At 40.5% G+C, this 18,626-nt stretch overlaps 1 protein-coding gene and 2 pseudogenes across 3 annotated transcripts; 1 reads left to right on the top strand and 2 right to left on the bottom strand.

Annotated features, from left to right (window-relative positions):
- Nucleotides 1-386: 386 nt before the first annotated feature.
- Nucleotides 387-4,111, bottom strand: LOC122647306 (probable methyltransferase PMT18). Of its 3 annotated transcripts, none has more exons than XM_043840725.1 (6): nucleotides 3,698-4,111; nucleotides 2,259-2,989; nucleotides 1,810-2,020; nucleotides 1,397-1,694; nucleotides 795-1,262; nucleotides 387-631 (listed from the first exon to the last, which is right to left on the bottom strand). In XM_043840725.1, the coding sequence occupies exons 2-6, from the start codon at nucleotides 2,979-2,981 to the stop codon at nucleotides 403-405; spliced, it is 1,929 nt and encodes a 642-aa protein (XP_043696660.1). In that variant the 5' UTR covers nucleotides 2,982-2,989; nucleotides 3,698-4,111; the 3' UTR covers nucleotides 387-402. The 3 variants fall into 3 exon arrangements, with proteins under 3 accessions (XP_043696660.1, XP_043696662.1, XP_043696663.1); XM_043840727.1 differs by lacking the exon at nucleotides 3,698-4,111 and adding an exon at nucleotides 3,640-3,686 and having other exon boundaries at nucleotides 2,259-2,990; XM_043840728.1 differs by lacking the exon at nucleotides 3,698-4,111 and adding an exon at nucleotides 3,275-3,292 and having other exon boundaries at nucleotides 2,259-2,990.
- Nucleotides 4,112-7,704: 3,593 nt separating this feature from the next.
- Nucleotides 7,705-13,063, bottom strand: LOC122647314 (annotated as a pseudogene).
- Nucleotides 10,304-18,626, top strand: part of LOC122647313 — a 91,162-nt pseudogene continuing 82,839 nt past the window's right edge.

The following is an 18,626-nucleotide window of genomic DNA, read 5'->3' as shown; positions in this document are numbered from 1 at the left end:
GCAGGTTTATGGGTTTTTTATTTAATGGATAAGATTAAAAGGTCAAAAAATAAACGGTTGAGATTAAGTAGTCGCGTTTAGGGGTGAGTTTAACGAATTTTAGCGCCGCGCCGCTACCACCCACTCTTGTTTGAAATGTTTGTGATATTTGATATACTTACAAGGGGTGTCCTTCAAATTTTCCCAATTTGAAATGTGACTATGTAAGCCTTGTGAGGTATGCAAAATGTAATACCTATAAACGTTAAGTACCTCAATTGTAATTTACTTTTTTTTTTTTTTTTTTTAATACATAGTTTCTGTTAAAAGAATAAAAAAAAAAAAGCAAAGAAGAAAGTTCACCCTTTTTATAAATAGTTTCTGTTCCCAAATAAGCGTAGGTCACAGTGAATACACGGGGTATCAGAGAGGTTTCAGCGCAGCCTCACCAGTCCAGTAGCTTTTAACAGCAACGAGAATTTTCTCCGGGTTGAACGGCCCACTCTCATGATCCATGATCTGGCTCTTCCATCTCATTCCATCCGTTATGCCCTGTATCTTCACAAGAACCTCCACGGTATCCCTGAATATTACTGTCCCTTCGGGCCTCAGAATTCTATCCATCTCCAACAAAATGTACATGATGTTGCACCTGAATTACAGAAGAAACACACCGTTGACCATCAGAACACGTTGTATCTCATCTCTCTAATATTAATGTAAATGCAGGCCGTTTCACATCCAACCCCAAGAACAACAACAACAAAAAAAGAAAAAAAGGGAAGGTTAGTGCTGGTCCCTATCAGATTCATTACCTGTCCTGATAGATACTAAAAACGCCATCAGCATGAATGAGATCGTAGGTTCTTGGATATGTAGAGAAGGCTTCACACCAATCCTGGTATGTTCCAATGAAACCCCGCTCGTAGATCACACCCAGAGTATTTTGATTGGAACTAGCAGGAACCACATTCATGACCCATACTGGATATTTTGTGAGGGCTGCTGCAAATCCCCCAAGGTATGCGTTCATATCCATTATGTTCCTGTATCTTCCTTGAGGTAGGGGGCTAATAATTCGTTTGTAGTGTGCTACTCTATCCTTCCACATCTCATTATTCTCTCGAAATTTCTCAGCATTGATGCCAGGGATCGACCCCCTACTTATTCTAGGAGGAACGGCAAAAGCACGATCCGGCCATTTCTCCAATGCTCCACCTGCAACCTCATCTGAGCTGCTTACCTCCGGAAGCGGTGTTATGCAAGTTTCCATCTTTTTGTACCTTTGGACACACAGACACACACAAACAGAGAGAGAGAGAGAGAGAGAGAGAACACATTCTCCACGGAGTTAGACCCCAGTTACAAATACAACATGCTCTGCTTAACAAAAGACGGCTTGTGGTTAAGGGAGTACCAGGCAGCATCTGCATCATCTGATCTGCAGATGTGGGGTGTTTTATAAAGTTTCCTGCTCTTAACACACTCGATATGGTTGATGGGTTTTTGCCAAATAGCAAGATCGTCCTTCTCGATCACTTTATTCCAACAAAGGTGTTTCGCAACGTCCTCAATTGCATCTTGTTCTTGTTTAAGATCTTCTTGGGTTCGCTCCCAACCTCTCCAGTATTTCTTCCAGCGAATAGGGGGGCCAGATAGAATCCAGTAGCCACCAGGCCTCAGAACTCTATCCACCTCAATTAGATACAGCGCATCTGTAATAAAATGACCAAACTTAGATTACTTAACTAGATTTTAAGCTCCATTGAGATGAGTATGTTGATCAATTTCATTTTCATCCATCACACTGGGTAAAATAGAAAACTTAACCATATTGATGCCAGGGAATCAAGCAGCGTGAACAATGGGCCATATCAAAAGCTCTTGCAGGGTAAGGGATACGCTCGGACGCCATGACACCAATCATGGCTGGAACTCCCCGTTCCAGTGCAAATTGCACCTGTGCCTCATGTGTATCTCTTGGTGCAAACGACATTGTCAGGATGTCCCTCTTAAGCAGGTAAGCACCCCAGCTTGCAACCTTCAATAATCCAGAAAAAGACATTACAATGGAGACATCTCAGCACTGGAATGCTACACTAGCCGACTAAGAATATCGACGAGGATATATAAAGCGGCCAAGGTAATTAGACTGCTCACGATAGATATGATATTTTACCCAAAGTCAAGTCAGAAAGATCAGAGAGATAGAGAGATAGAGAGATAGAGAGATAGAGACAGAGAGAGAGATGGGAAATAGAATGTGTGAGAGTTCTTACTCCACAGCCTGTATCGATGGCAGTCCTGATTGTTCCTGTTGTCAGTGGGATGAGCTCGTTTAAGTCGTCGATATAAGCATCGGCTCCTCGCGGGAACATGGTACCCCCACCAGGGAACCTGAACCGATCGCCCTCGACTTGTATCCAGTTCTGGACGGCCTTTTCAATGCTGAGCTCTCTGTGGGGGATGTTATCATACCAGGCGTAGTCCCTACTCTGTGGCCATTTGAAAGGGTTCTTATACTTGGGTGGAGCAGGTATCAGGCAGAGCAGTTGTTCGTCTTTGATGGGGCAATGCCGCTCTCTGTATATCAGCATGTTTCTATCGAATTTCCTTGCTCTCCTCGGATCTTGGCAGGGAGTGTACTCACTGTAGGACATGTCGCAAGCTTCGAATTTCTGAGTACCGCCGCCGGTATTGTTGAGCCCCACCTGGTGATGGGCTATGAAGTCGAGGGAGGTGGTGGAAGATGATGAAGACGAAGACGAAGACGATGACGATGACGATGACGAATGGGTGTTGCCTGCTGCTGGGGAACCAACACCGCATCCGACTTTGGTGTGAACCTCAGATCGGTTGGACGGCGCAGAAGTCGTATTCTGCCAAGCTCCCAAAACATAGAAGAGCACGCATAGCCCACTGACCCCTAACACCCATGTGAGACGCTTCCTCTTTGATTCAAGCTGATGAAGCTTAGGAGATCCACTGTACTCCTTCGCCATTTGACAGAGCTACCTGGGGAAAAAAGGGCCCCCCGGAAGAGGGGTTTAGGATGAAACGTAAATCCATAGACTTCGGAGATGAGTAAGCATACGAGAAACCATAGTGAATGGAAGAACAAAAAAAAAAAATAATTCAAGATGGTGACAAAGAACTCAAGAGAAGAGGCAAACATTAATTAACAGTGGTTTTCCTCAACCCATTTTCACAAGACTAAAGTAGACAACCCGCCAAACATAGAGGTCCTCCACAAGTCGATTATAGAGACCACGGAACAGACTCGTGAAAGGATAACCAGCAGGAATCAGCAAGCGAGAGAGAGACCAGGGGAAAATGTGAATTACCATGGGGCAGTCTACTAAAAATTTACAAATAATAAGATAACTATTCTACCCCTCCTAAAAAAAAGTTTGTAGACCGGGAACGCGAAACCACCGACATATCTTCCTGAGGCATAAAACCAAGGAAGAGATCCACACGCGTCTTTCAAGAGACATCCGAAAAACCACTTAAATTTCTAGGATGAGTGGAGGAACAAAGCAGGCGGAAAAACAAAGTCACAGCACCCACCAGAAACCACAAGATGGAAACATAAGGTCCCAACACCCAGAAAGTCCATCAGAAACCACCAAAAAAAAAAAAAAAAAAAAAAAATCATACCTTGATCGATTTCGGCCTCACCCACTTTCTGTTTATCAATTTGCGGGGAAAAAACAATTACGAGATCTTTTTATTAGTTTAAACCCATGGCCATGAACTTTTCAGGGAAGAGAAGTGAAGCAACGAATGAAGGAAAGGCTACAGTACTCCGGAATCAGAAGGCACCATGTTCGGCTGCCGTACAGTTGAGAGACTTTTCTCCCACTTCTTTTCTTCTGCTGATTGAAACTTTGTCTCGATGATTCGATTTTGCTGGGTTATCTTTTGCTTTCGTAATTTTCTTTCTTTTGCGTCTGTTGTGTTTGTATTGATGCTTTGATTGGGTACAAAAGTGTTTACAGAAGGCAATCGAGGAGCATTCAAAGGAGATTCATATGCCTCGAAAAGCTCCCCTTCTCCCTTATGAATATATGGATTAAATTTTCTGTCTTGGCCTTGAAAAGCTCCACTCCAAAAACCCTTTTCCCAATGCAGGGTCGGCGTCCGGATTTGGTGAGGGGCTTTCCTTGTCTCCCTGTTTCCCCCCACTCCTTTTTTTCTATATCTTTAATTAATGAATATTCACCGATAATAGCCATCGGAAAAAAGTAGAACGTAGATTGTAATTAGACTCATACTCATAAATTTTCAACCAAAAAACAAAAAAATTAGACTCATAAATTTTCATTTTTATTTTTTTGGCATAGCCAACCATCGGAAAAAAATAATTGTGAAATCACTTCCATTATCATTTTACGAAAAAGGTAAAACTGTTTGTAACCAAGTCGGTTACAAATGCATATTGTAACCGGACTTATTTATCCACCCTATATCATTTTTCAATTTTTAAAGATAATATGTTTTTTGTAATTTCCTCACATCCTCTCTCTCGTCTCCTACGTCGTCTTCATCTCTATCTCCAGTACCAGCTCCCTTGCCCTCTTCTCACTCCTCCGAGCCCCTAGCTTAGTCGGCGTCAAGAAAACATCGCTTGGCGCTGGCTTTATCATTGTCAAGATAGCATCGATCTGTTTTTTCCGGTCAGATACTCGCTACCCATGTTGCCCCTGGCCATGGCATGTTTCCCCATCGCCGTTGGCCGAGCTCTGTCCTCTGCATCTCTCCCTCTTTCGGTAGCACACACTCTAGCGAAAATCCCCTCCCACTGCATCCCCTCTGTCCTTCTTCTCTACTACACCACGAGAACAAAAACTCAGATAAATGTTTACATTAATGAATTTTCTCTTCAGCCGCTGGCCTTATATTCCTGTTATCCCTTCCTTACTTCTCAAAATATTTTTTGTTTGCAGTTGTACACTTTTCTCTTCTGTTAATCTCATGTAGAGAATGCCGTAAGTGAATAGCAAATTGTAGCAAGTTAAGTCGAATGGGCGGACCAATTGATATACAAGTGCACATTAATAATGTTCTTCAGCCCCAGTTAATTTCTGGAGACTGAACGGAGAATTCCTCAAGAGTAACATTTATTTCAAATGTAACTCTCTAAGATATTATAGAATTGTGAATCTGAAAGCCATAAAAAAAACCAGTGAATGTAAAGTTTGAATATAACCGCAACTCTCAACTCCAAGCCTTGTAGAATCAAAATAATTTGTAAAAAGAAATCTAAAAAAAAAAAACAGAAACAGTGAGATGAAAGTAGTAGAAATCAGCAGGCAAATGGAGCATATAATCAATCCACTATCGAATTGGGCATATAATCAATCAATTCTCATTGCACTTAGGGCATCTGATGGGCAACCTCTCCTCCTGATGCCCCAATTCTGGAATGTCATTTCAACTGCCGCTGCAATTGAAGTATACAACAAATCGTATTCTGGCGCATCCATTGCATGGTCCGTCGGTTTGATCGATCAGTAATTCTAGCAAGAGCTGCCTTAACTTACACTGCTCGTGCAAGCCTGGACAGCAACCCTCAACGGTAACCCCCCTGAAGGGGAGGAGAGAGCAGTATCTGCCTGCAAGATCTCACCGCCGGTCATCAAATAGAGGAGAAGAGGAGACCCGAGTGCAACGAAAGGAAATCCTTAGTTTTCTTGGTGATGAATGTGGTTTAAAATCGAAGAATATGGGAATACTCAATACCACCGGTAAGGGGTTTCACGCCGGTGATGGTATCCGAAGAAAGAACGAAAATGGATCAAAAAAATTAACATTTAAATATGAAATTACGTTATATAACCCTCAATCCAAGTAAAAATACATTCTATTCGACGGTAAACAAAGTCCGGTTACAAGTTCTTGACTTGACATGTTTTGACTCTTGCAATTGGATACTATTTGTATTTTGTCCTCATTTAATCCATATAAACCCATATTTTTGGATGTGGATCCTATGCGGCTTGGATCGTGCTGCACGTAATTCTCAGGTCATTACCTCAGCACAGATACCCATCCAATGATTGGACATCAAACTCTTCATAAATATCACTCAAAACAAGAATTTGAAAGCAGTTCAATGCCCAAACATTAGATAGGCCTATGCGTTGGTGACCTGAGAGTTGCACGCAAAGTAGCCTGATACTATTTTTTTGGTAAACCTATGAAACTCATCTTGTATCAACCAAAACTATTCTACCAAGCGAGTAAACCAGACAAGGAATTCCTGTCGTCTTTGAGAGTGCCTCACTCCTCTCATCTCTGAGAGTGTCCAACTCCTATCCCTTTTGAAAGTGTTTCTACCATTTTCTACTGCAATGGAGAGACAAATTCCACAACCTCCATTACCAGATCCACCCTTGGAGCACGCTCAACAATCGTATAGTGACGAAGATGCTTTTGTTATTGATGAAGAAACGGAGGAACAGATAGCAAAGCGGGAAGCCAATACCTTGATAGGCCAAATTCTAATGGGGAAACCATACCGTAAACAAGCGGTGACTGAGGTTCTGGTTACTGCGTGGAATACAAACCATGGAGTGGAGGTATCACCACTTGCATAAGATCGTTTTTTGTTCTATTTCAATCACCCCATGGATATGCAGAACGTTCATTCCGATGGACCTTGGTCCGTGGGAGGCAATCTACTAATTCTTGAACACTGGAGATCGGATAGTGCATGGACCTTCCAATATGTTGACTTTTGGATTCACCTTCAAGATATTCCCCTGAAGCTTCATTCACTAGACTTTGCACTGCAGCTTGCAATGAAAGTTGGCACCCCGAAACAGGCGATGTTCATCCAAGGCTTACAAGGGGGTCAATGCATCAATTTCTACCGGTGCAGGGTCAGTTTGGACGTTCGTCGGCCACTCCGTACAGTGATTCCGATCAAGCGAAAATCAGAAGTTAAAACCTTGGTGCATGTCTCTTACGAAAGACTTCCTGTTTTCTTCTCCTATTGTGGTTTATTGGGGCATGAATCAAAGTCATGCTTGAGTTTGTTTGAAGCCGAAGCGGTGCATAATGCTGATCATACATGTGATAGTCCTGATCAATGTGCAGTTCGTCTGCGACATCTATTCACCTCCACCATTAGAGCTTCGATTCCAAACCCTCGTCTTATCGAGCAGGCTCCATGCAACCATATATGAATCGATCCATCAGTCTCATGCAATACAGTTCTATTCAACCGAGATATAAAATTGACCGACTGGCTAAACCTTCTTTGATCTAAGATTAGATTATTTGATCCTAGCCTAATTCACATGCTCTATAGGATGATACCGATAATACAATTCTCATCTAGCCAAGACCCAACACAAAGATCATCTATCAACTCTAGGTAAGGTAAATGAGATGTCATCAAAGATGGAAATAATGGATTGATAGCAGCCAAATTAAGCATGTAACTGAGCAAAAGAGTGGAGAAGGGGCAGATGGGAAATAGCCCACAAGCGAAAGGCACAATTACAAGGTGAAAGCACACTGCCATATGGAACCAGTTTTGACATGGGAGCTTCAATATGAAATTATAGTATTTAAGATTCAACCAAAACCAATAGGGGAAAAATACATAAGCAAGAAGCTGAAGCACACTGGCCTCATTCATTGATGCTACACCAGGTTCTTTACAGAAATGACACCACTACATTTTGGATTCTAGTAGCATATGGATACATAACATCTTAACAGAACATAGGCTCATCTTCTGTCATTACCAACTGTCAATAACTTCATATTTTAAGGAACAAACCCGGGAGGACTCGAGCTGAGAAAATCTTGAGCGTATGAAATGCAATGGGAAACCAAAGTTAAAATAATTTAGTTAAACAGACAGCCAACACAAGATAGAGTCATGCAGAAGCAGGACAACACCAAAATTTCTTCTATATCTAAGCAGAGGATTTCTCCTCCTCTTTGATCCTTGGAAGAACTCCTGGTGTGCTTTCCTTTTCATCCTTAGTCTTTCTCAGAGCTTCACGTAATCCCATCACAATAAACAAGTTGGTGAGAGTGAGCAAAAACTCAGCCCCACCATGAAGCCAATCTACGTTAGATAAAGAGGTTCCGTAATGCACCTTGGCTGTAAAAAGTTCAAACACATAATGCAGCACAATTATTATATCTAATGGAGTGAATTCCCAGAGTAGTATTCAATAAAGCAAGTTGCAGTAAACAAAAGAAGCCGGCGGTGAACTTACCATATATTCCAGCGGGGACTAGACAGAGGACGTCAAACAGTGAGAACAAAAGAAGAGGGATCAGTAAATTTGAAAATACTGCTCTACTTTGCAATAACAGATCAACAAAAGCAAAACAAACAAGATGATAGTAACCATATCAAAGAAGAGGGATCAGTAAATTTGAAAATACTGCTCTACTTTGCAATAACAGATCAACAAAAACAAAACAAACAAGATGATAGTAACCATATCAAAGAATCTGTCACCCATTCCTAAGAACAAATTATATGTCAATATCAACAATGACCAGAATCATCAGCAATGGAAATATATATGAACTTCTCTTGTACAAATTTGGATTCAATAACTTAACAACCAGAGCCTTCTTGTAAGAAGAACCCAGTTTGTGTTCCATACCATAATCCAACAAGATGATAGTAACCATATCAAAGAATTTGTCAGCCATTCCTAGGAAAAAGTTATAAGTCTATAAAAAATGACCAGATTCATCAGCACTGGAAATATATATGAACTTCTCTTGTACAAATTTGGATTCAATAACTTAACAACCAGGGCCTTCTTGTAAGAACCCAGTTTGGGTTCCATACCATTGCCTGAACCTAGTATCCCGTCAATCAGCTGAAAATGTGAAAGCTTCATCTTCACCAGCAATATCTCACTAGTCAGATTTCCCTTGTTTTACAGGAAAGAACATCTAACGATGTAAGTTCCATATTTCCTATCCCAGATTGCAATGATCCAAATTTTGTTACAAGTTATCAAATCAGCATTTGTTCCTTAAAAGCATTTTCATTCCATATCAAAGAAGCCCACCTCTTCCTAAAAAAACTATATGAAGCTGTAGCTGTACTACTCCCACAATTTCCTAGAGCTTCGAGAAAAACAATTTCTAATATGGTTTCTACATCCAACACAACTTGTGGGGAGAAAAAAGAACAGAAAAGGTAGGAAATTTTTTCTTTCATACCTCACTTCTGAGGTTGCCTACAAGCTATTGAATTCCAAAATGAAAAATTAGAGAAGGAAAAGGGCAAATTGTCCCAACACCTCTTTCTTCGCCAAGTTAATACAGTTAAAAAGGAAATGTCTACACCCGTCTAAGAACTGCATAGAGACCCAGACTTGAAAAATAAAATGGAACTTTTATTCAACCACAATTACCCAATTCCTCAAACATCCGTGAATCTATCAGAGAAATATACAGCCAAAGTAGGCAGTAAATAAATCCACATTGAAAGGAGAAAGCAAAGCAGAAATGGAATTTCTTTCACATGTATACCAATCGCCCTGTGAACCCAACTTATAAACAGTGTAAACACTCAGAAAAACCCAACTAAAGGAAGAAATTTTTATGAGTTAACTTACTTGTAGCTCCCACAAAGGTTAGTAAGAAGTAGAATCCGAAGAGTGTGAGCTTTGGTGATGAAATACAAGAAACCCAAGTAAGGGAAGAGAGAAACAGCAAAAAGCTGTGAAGTTATGCTCTCAGAATCAATGGTGGGTGCCCATGGATCAACTGGCAGAAATCCATAGACGAGAGTCTGTCTTCCCCTGATACATCTTCCACTTCGGTTACACTTCAAGTCTGGACCACATGTAGATGTGCTTGTATGAAGCTTTCACGGTGAACCAAGAAAAATGGAAGGCAAAGGAAAACTGGGGCTTCCTATACAAAGCTTGCCAAGTGAAACCATTGTTCATCTTTCAGCAAAACTTACGATTGTATTCCTGAGAAAAACTGAAGTTGCAGGAAGATGAACGATCGTCTCAGAGTTTGGCAGGGAGGGAGTTAGGGATTCCAAACCCAAGAAGTTCGATTGCAGCTCTGGTTTGGCCGTCGTTCACGGAGAGGATTTTTGTTGAATGGAGGGACTCTCGTAGTCGTCGTCGTTCACAGAGAGGAGAGAATGGAGGGAAAATTTGGGATTTATTGTTTTGAGGTTAAAATTTGGTTTTTCAATACTGATCGTCGGATTGAAATAAGCCACATGTCGAGCTACCAGGGAGTACTTGAGGAGAAATGGGGGATAGGTACTGGGGGCGATAAAAATCCCCACTATCAAGCCATTTTTTTAACAACCTGTTGAGATCCGACTATCATCTTTTTGAAAACCTGAAAACAATCGTCGGAAAAGCTCGCTTCCCTGCGGACTTTTCGAATCGTCCCATTTGGTGGTCCAATGAGGTAGGTTATCTTTCCCCCTGGAAATCCTTCCCCTTTACTCTCCCTTCCTCCTCTGTCTCTTTCTTCCGCACAACCCCCTCTGTTTCTCTCTATCACACTACCCACAACTTCCGCTCAACCCCACCGATAGCGATGACGTTGACCTAGGTTCGATGCTCTGGTTTTCTCTTTCCCTCCCCTGTTCGTACGCACCCCTCTCTTTGCATAGGCATTCTTTTGCTAACCTATCAACCTTACAAACGCCGGAATTTTTTATTATTATTTTCGCATCTTTCAAACACAGCTAGGGTTAGGAGACGGAGAGATCAGACAAACGATCGATCTTGTTATTTCTTCTTCATTTGTTTGTCTTTCACGGTCTAAGTCTTCGTCTGATCACGGTTTTATTTTCTTTTTCTCTTTCTTTGTGTTAGGGTTTAGATTTTTTCCATTTCGTTGAGCTTAAGCTAGCCCTTATTCCCCTCCTCCGTTGTCTTCTAGGGTTAGGAGACGGAGAAACCAGAGAGTCGATTGATCTTCTTCTTTGTTCTTCATTTCTTTCTCCTTCACGGCGGTCTATCTTGCTCCGAGTCTTTTACGGTCGAGGTCATAGTCTGATCAACGACTGTAGTATTCTTTTTTTTTGGGGGGGGGGGGGATAGTTAGTAATGTAGTATTCCCATAAATGATAAAGGTTAGTCTAAATTAAAATAGTGTGACGACAAGAGTACAACTATTCAAAGTCGCAAGTAATCGGCAACAAATATACTATCAAAGTAATCAAAGTTAAGCTTTATTTGCACAGAAAGCATCCTTCAACGAAGAGCTTACAAGCTGTCATGTATTATTTGTAATGAATGAACTGTTTATGTACTGCACTGTCATTTATGCTGTTTGGCTGCTGAACTAAATGCAATGTGGGAATACGTGCCAACTGCACCTTTTCTTTTGCAGTCCCATATTTGAATACTTGAAACAAATCCAAAAAATAGATCTGCTCTTCTATTGGGTCTTGAATATCTCATTGGCATCTCGTTCATTGAAGACACTGAAGTTTTCAAGGTAATTACATTAACATCTATGTGCATTTGTTAACTGCTTGTCAGTATTTATAACTCAATGTTTACTCCTTATAATATGATTGTGTAGCTCTGCTTGGACTATTGGAACTCCTTAGTCTTAGAACTTTTTGAGACTCAACATAGTCTGGACAATCCTGTAGCAACTATTGGCTTGATGGGGCTTCAGGTATGCATAGTTTCAAATAAATGGGGTTGATTAGAGGAATTCAATAGAACTGTAGAACTTTAATATGGTTGCCTAGAACTGTATCGTTGTCTTGCGTACTCAAGAAGTTGAGGAAGGTTGTTCAATGTCTTAGTGGCTTGTTTTCTGTTTTCATAATCTGAATATAAACAAAAAATAACTGACATTTGGAGAGGTTTGGGTTTGCCATATGGTTACTAATTAGATATACATTTTAGATATTATATGGTACATACATCTTTGATATTATACTTTCTCTGAATCTTTGTGTTGATATGGTGCAAGTTCAATTTTTTTTTTGTAATGCTTTATTCTTGTTGGGAAGCCTGCAGTTTCTACTACTTAGGCATTGGAAGATCATTTCTTACATACAAGATGCTATTTGTTTGGCATTTGTTGTCAGTTACATGCATGCTTCTATGGCTCATTTCTGTATTAATTGTGTTCATCAGTTTTTTGAAGGTTTAGTCTTTGTTTTCTGCGCGGTGCTTTATTTTTTATTCTGGAATATTGGTTTCTGAAAAATTTTGTGCACCGATAGCGATGACGTTGACCTAGGTTTGACGCTATGGTTTTCTCTTTCCCTCCCCTGTCCGTACATACCCCTCTCTTTGCATAGGCATTCTTTCGCTAACCTATCAACGAGCTTTCCCCACGATTGTTCTCAGGGTTTCAGAAAGATGATGGTCGGATCTCAACAGGTAGTAAAAAAAAGGCATGGTAGTGGTCGCTATTTGGGAGTTTGAAATAGAAACTAGGCTTTATAGTTCAGCCAACATGCAAGGAGCAAAACAAGAAACTAAGGTCTAATTAAAAGTAGAAACTTAAGCCTACTTTCTAAATCTGAAATTAGAAACTAAATTAAACTTCTAAATCCCCACGCATAGAAAAAATTGACTCTTCTAAAAAGTTTTCATACAATCTGGTGTTGGGCCCCACGGGATCCTCTAGTAGCATTCTCACCAAGACAACATGTGGGGCTGTGACACTGTTCATGTGAACAGTGTTTTGGCCTCTTTTTCTTCATGTTTTGTCCTACATCATTGGCTTTTTTCAAATATAGCTCATTGACTTTAGGAGATAAATCATCAACTCCTATTGGCATAATTTCCAAAACGGTGAAGTGATCAAATATTATTTTTTTCTTAATTTCGAATGAGTGATCACTTTTCAACACCACTTTTCAATGCATAATATGCCATCAGCTTATGCTCAATGTAGTGCATCATTTCAATCAGCTATAATATGATATGGCCAGCACATTCAAAGCACATGTGTGTTTAAAACCATTTTCTCCACACTTGCTAGAATTTCTGTTCTAGTACACTATGAGCATGCTCATTCCAGAGACATGCGCCAATGAGCTTCTAAGCTCAATTGGAGTGAACTCTTTCCCATAAACACCCATTCATTTGAACATACCCATTTTCATCCATATCACAGGGGTTTGGGCCAACATAGTTTGCATCTCTGAGGGTACTCTTTGAGTCAAACCTTTGCTTAGAATTATTCCATTGAGACTTCCAGTTTTGCGCAGACCTTTTGTTACCAAAATAGGAATTCGGTCCTTTGTGTCAATTTCTCTTGTGACCTCTTCTTATGTAACCTGTCTTATGGCATTACTATGTTTGCTGTAATTTTATTTTGCCCATAATGTGCTAATTGTCGTGTCTTAACATTTCTGGTTGTACCTTGAAATATTCTTCCCCAGTTGCTTCTCTTATGATTTAATACAATCCTAAGATTTTAGTATTCCAGTGGTAGGAAGTTAAGCCATCTGATGTGGTATTGATTTTGTTTCATAATTATATATCTCTGTTTGTCTAAAAGAGGCTAAGATGTGGTTTTTCTTTGAATTGAAGTACACGTGCATTCCCTTGGAGTGCCCCCCCCCCCCCCCCCAAAAAAAAATTTATTTTTCTTCCATATTAATCAATTATGCTTCTTTTTAATGTTATATTTCTATTATACAACTTTACCACAAAAAAAAAAAATAAATTTCTATTATACAATATTCCCTAGGAACTATTTTAAATTCTATTGGAATTCTTTTGGATGTGTAGCTTTTTGTTTTACTGATCAAATTTCTTATCTGGTATGGATGTTTTTTTATCTCTCAGAAGTTGCACTACAACATGAGTTACTCATTTTAATTGAGAATACTCTACTCTGCTGCAAACACCCAATCATATATGGACATCCAATAAAAATTTATCCTTTTTCCAATTTTAAATGAGAAATGTGCATCCAAGTGTAATAGCGGTGTTCAATTGGTGATAGAATGAGTAGGCCAACTACCCGCAGCAAAAATAAAAGACACAGGCCTGACAACAGCGAAGGAAATTTGTGTGAAATTCTGAGGTACCAACCACTTCTTTTTGCAGGATGACATTTTGCCTCCTTTTATGCTTAGATTTTCAAATTTCTTTTGCATTTTAAATTTTTTATGCTGCCTGCTTGTAGGAAAATTCATAGAACAGGTGAGATTACTGAATATGATCTTCGTCAACTATATATGACCTGGAAGCCCATTTGTCAAGGTTCCCGTGTAAACTCAAAGGACAACCCAAACTGCTTTTGTGGGTTAATTCCACCTTCTAATGGAACTAGAAAATTGGGTTTATGGCAGAAGATGTCAGATATTATTCTTGCTCTTGGTCCAGATCCATGCAAGGATCTTCGTGCTTCCACTGATTCGCCTGCTGGTTTGACAAATCTTGGTGCTACGTGCTATGCTAATAGCATTCTTCAATGCCTCTACGTTAACACATCATTCAGAGAAGGCATTTTCTCCGTTGAACCAAATCTTTTAAAGCAACAACCTGTCTTAGATCAACTTGCACGACTAATTGCACAATTAGATTCCAGTAAAATGGCTTTTATTGATTCTGCTCCTTTCATTAAGACCTTGGAGTTGGACAATGGTGTTCAGCAGGATAGCCATGAGTTCCTCACCTTACTTCTGTCTTTGCTTGAACGGTCTTTAAGCCATTCCAATGTTTCCAAGGCAAAGACGATTGTTCAAGATCTTTTCCGAGGAAGCGTGTCTCATGTGACTCGGTAAGCTTTGGCCTGCTTTGAGCTTGATGAAATATGTTTTCTTTATTAAATTACCTAGGGTCTATTAATCTGCATGTCCCCCCTCCCCCCCTCAAAAAAAAAAAAAAAAAAAAAAAACCACAAAAAAGGAAGAGATTCTATATGCCTTTTAGATATGATCCAATGATAAAACATCTCGTCTAATATAGCTGCCTGCATGAATATCTCACTTTTGGAGCAACAACCTTATAGTTCTGAACTTTCTATGTTTTTTGAATCTCAAACAAGTGGTCGTATCAGAAATCAAAATCATATACCACCTCCTAGTTGGTCCCTCTGTACCATCCTAGGAAGTTGATGCAAGCTTCCATCCTGTCATCTTTGAAATATTGTCTGGAAACAAATTACCCCTTCCCTGTCACATCAGCCTTTTTGTCCTTTTATTAGTTGATAATTCTTTTTTCTATTGCAATATGGCTATAAAGTGGCAACTTATGGCGTAACATCTCTTAAGTTAATGTTTGGCATGAACACCACATCATCCTTTTAGCGTTGGAAATGGAAAATAATGCAGATCGATCAGAGGATTTGCTGGTGTTTTTTTTTTGTTTAGATAGAATGGAAGAGACTGCTAGCAATGGAGCCACAAGTATAAGCGGAAGGGAGAACTGTGGGGAATTGAGTGAGGAGAAGCGATAGAAAGAGGGGCAACAACCTCGATATTAATTAAATCAAAATAATTTTCATTCCAATATTTCATAAATTCGTGTAAAAACAACCCTATTTTTTAAAATCAAATAAACTAACTTTAGGACTATTAAACCAACTTAACCACTATCCCTTCAAGTTACCTAAACAAAAATTAACTGAAAATGATCAAATACTTGCTACAGAAGACAACATAATCTACAGACCAACAATAGGACATACAATACTTAACTAAAAAGGACTATTCCTAAACTACACTAATTTACTTATCAACACATGGGACCCTCACAGTGTTATCTATAAGCTTAGTCCTGTTTACAGAATTAACTACCCACAATGGCTTATTAAAGAGGTTCATTACACCAATAAAGGAAAAAACTCGCCCACGAGTTTTGTAGAATGGGAGAATCATCTCCATTCGATTAGCATTATCGAACTCTTACTTTGATTTGATGGCGATCTAAACATGGTACAAGATCTCACAATTTTCTCGGTTTCGGCAGCTCTTGAGGCGAAACCATATGCGATACCAAAAACATACAATATCTCAGTCAAGATCTCGACATATATCTCTGTTAAGATATGTAACCGATAAGGGCACTTTAGACATTTCTCTTTGTTATTTTATTTCTTATTTCTCTCCTTAGCTATTATAGTCAGCTATGGAGGGTATACTTGTAATTCTGTTCCTATTAATGAAATCTATATATAGAGGGCTGAGGAGAGACACAACTCACTTAAAGCCATTCTCACTTGTCTCTCTTCTCTAACTTGGTATCAGAGCTATTCTGATCTAAGGTTTCTAAACCCATTTTCCTTCGTTTTTCCTCTTTTCTTCTCCTTCCTTCGATCTCTTCTCTGCTTTTTCCCTTGGTTCTTCCCCCTCACCTTAGGGCAGCACTAATGAGGTGATCTTACGATCTAGTTGCTGCCCTTCCACCTACCTCCTTTTACATGATATAAACCCTTTCTCTATATCCGATAGATGCTGTTTTTGTCCTTGCGATTTTGCTGTTCTCCAAGCTTTCAAAGATTTAGCTCCTTCTAATTTCTGAGTTGATCTTCCCTCTATTGGAGCTTCATTCGCAACCTTCTCCAGCATCTATCCATTCCTACCCAATTTCTTTGAAACCCTAACCCTAACCCCAAATTGATTTTCTATTTCAGTTTTTTATCCAAAAAACCTGCCTACATCGATTTCTGGGTTTAGAGTTGCTTGCAGCTGCTGTTTCTTTTCTGGGCTGTTTTCAATCTTCAAGGCGGCCACTCGACCTTGCTCTTAGCCCTAGATTCTGAGGTGTCTTCATTGGCCCCAACAGGACTCCTTTCCTATTTGGATCGATTTCAGCATACAAGAGTGCCCACAAAGTGTTTGCTGAATTGTCTCTTATAGTTCTCCTTCTCCATTTGCTGTGAAACTTTGAGGACTTCTTCCCTCATCATTGAATAGTACTCGATCGATTTTTTAAGCCTCTTTAATTGGAGATTTCTTGGAGATATTGCTGCTGCCTCTTGTTGGAGAGTTTCTTGAATCATCATGACAGGTTCAAACTCCTCTTCTTCAACTTCTGGGCTTGATGGACAGCCCCGGACAGACTTCCTTCCCCTTACAGCTCCTATCAAGCTCGATGGGACAAATTACCTCCAGTGGTCTCGGACTACTTACTTGACCATTGCTGGTCGTGGCCTCCTTGGCCATATCTTTGGCACTACCACTAAGCCGGCTAAAACCAGTTCTCCACTAGAGAAGTGGATGTCACATGATGCTATGGTGATGTCTTATTTGCTCAGCTCTATGCAACCAGATCTGTCTGACAATTTCTTGCTTCTGGAGACAGCTCATCAGATCTGGAGTGCTGCCAAGGAGACTTATGGGCGTGTTGGGAATGCTGCTCAAGTGCATGAGATTCGCAAGAAAGCGCATGACCTCACTCAGAAGGAGTTGTCTGTCTCTGCAGACTATGCTGCCCTCAAAAGCTTGTGGCAACAAGTGGATCACTCCTCCACCTATCAGTCCTCTACACCTGCTGATATCGTTGCCTATCGCAAACACATTGACAATATCCATGTTTTTAACTTCTTGGCGGGTCTAAATGCGGAGTATGACCCCATTAGGATGCAAGTGCTGAACCAGTCTCCCTTTCCTACACTGGAGCAGGCCTTTGCCACGATTCATACTAAGAAGACTTGTCGGGCTGTGATGCTACATGCTCCTTCTGTTACTAGGTCTGCTCTACAGACTACTACCAGCCCTGCTCCTCTTGCCACTACTGACAGTGGTAATGTTGCCTCCAAAGAGCCTGTCAAATGTGAGCATTGTCACAGGCCCTATCATACCAAGGCCCAATGTTGGAAGTTACATGGGAAACCTGCTGATTTTGAGGCGAAATGAGGCTGGGGGGAAGCCCAAACCGAGGGCAAATCTGACTGAGGCTGCTGCTCCTCCTGCTACAGCTCCCTCTGCTGGCACTGGTCTTACTCGGGATGGGCTACTAGATGCCCTCTGTTGCATGCTCCAGCCATCTTCCGCTGCATCTTCTGTTGCACCTGTGCTTGTTGCCCCATCTGGTTCTTACTTTGCCTCAGGTATTCTGGTTGGTAGTTAGTGTGCATCGGTTGTTTCCCTTCCTTGGATAATATACTCTGGTGCCATTGACCACATGACTGGTTCTTCTCATGCATTTCATCATTATTTCCCCTGTTTTGGAAAAGATACTGTTCGAGTAGCCAATGGTTCTCTTTCTCCCATTCATGGAAAGGGTTCCAAACATATTTGGCTGAGAATGGCATCATCCATCAGACTAGCTGTGTGGACACCCCTTCCTAGAATGGAGTCACTGAAAAGAAAAATCGACACCTTTTGGAAGTGGCTCGGGCCATTATGTTTGCACGGCAGGTTCCTCCTCAATATTGGAGTGATGCTATACTCACTGCTACCTACCTCATAACCGTATGCCTACCCTTGTCCTTGATGGACGTACTTCAGTTGACCTCCTTCAAGGTTCTTCCTCCTTTGTGGTTCCTTAAAAAATCTTTGGTTGTGTTTGCCATGCTCGCAATCATCATTTTCATGGTAAGCTCGATCCTCAGAGCATCCGTTGTATTTTTTTTGGGCTACTCCGCCACCCAAAAAAGATACAAATGTTATCATCCCCTTTCTCGGCGTAGATTTGTTACCATGGATATTGTCTTCCATGAATGCTTGGCATACTATTCTCAGCCAC

The sequence above is a fragment of the Telopea speciosissima genome, unplaced genomic scaffold (assembly GCF_018873765.1).
Source record: "Telopea speciosissima isolate NSW1024214 ecotype Mountain lineage unplaced genomic scaffold, Tspe_v1 Tspe_v1.0021, whole genome shotgun sequence".
NCBI classification, from domain to species: domain Eukaryota; kingdom Viridiplantae; phylum Streptophyta; class Magnoliopsida; order Proteales; family Proteaceae; genus Telopea; species Telopea speciosissima.
This window is presented reverse-complemented; position numbering and strand designations above follow the sequence as displayed.

Coding starts and splice junctions, on each gene's coding strand:
- LOC122647306 (XM_043840725.1), bottom strand. CDS start 2,981: ATGGCGAAGGAGTACAGTGGATCTCCTAAGCTTCATCAGCTTGAATCA. Junction 2,021..2,258: donor CCATCGATACAGGCTGTGGA/GTAAGAACTCTC, acceptor GGATTATTGAAG/GTTGCAAGCTGGGGTGCTTA. Junction 1,263..1,396: donor GATGATGCAGATGCTGCCTG/GTACTCCCTTAA, acceptor GTGTGTCCAAAG/GTACAAAAAGATGGAAACTT.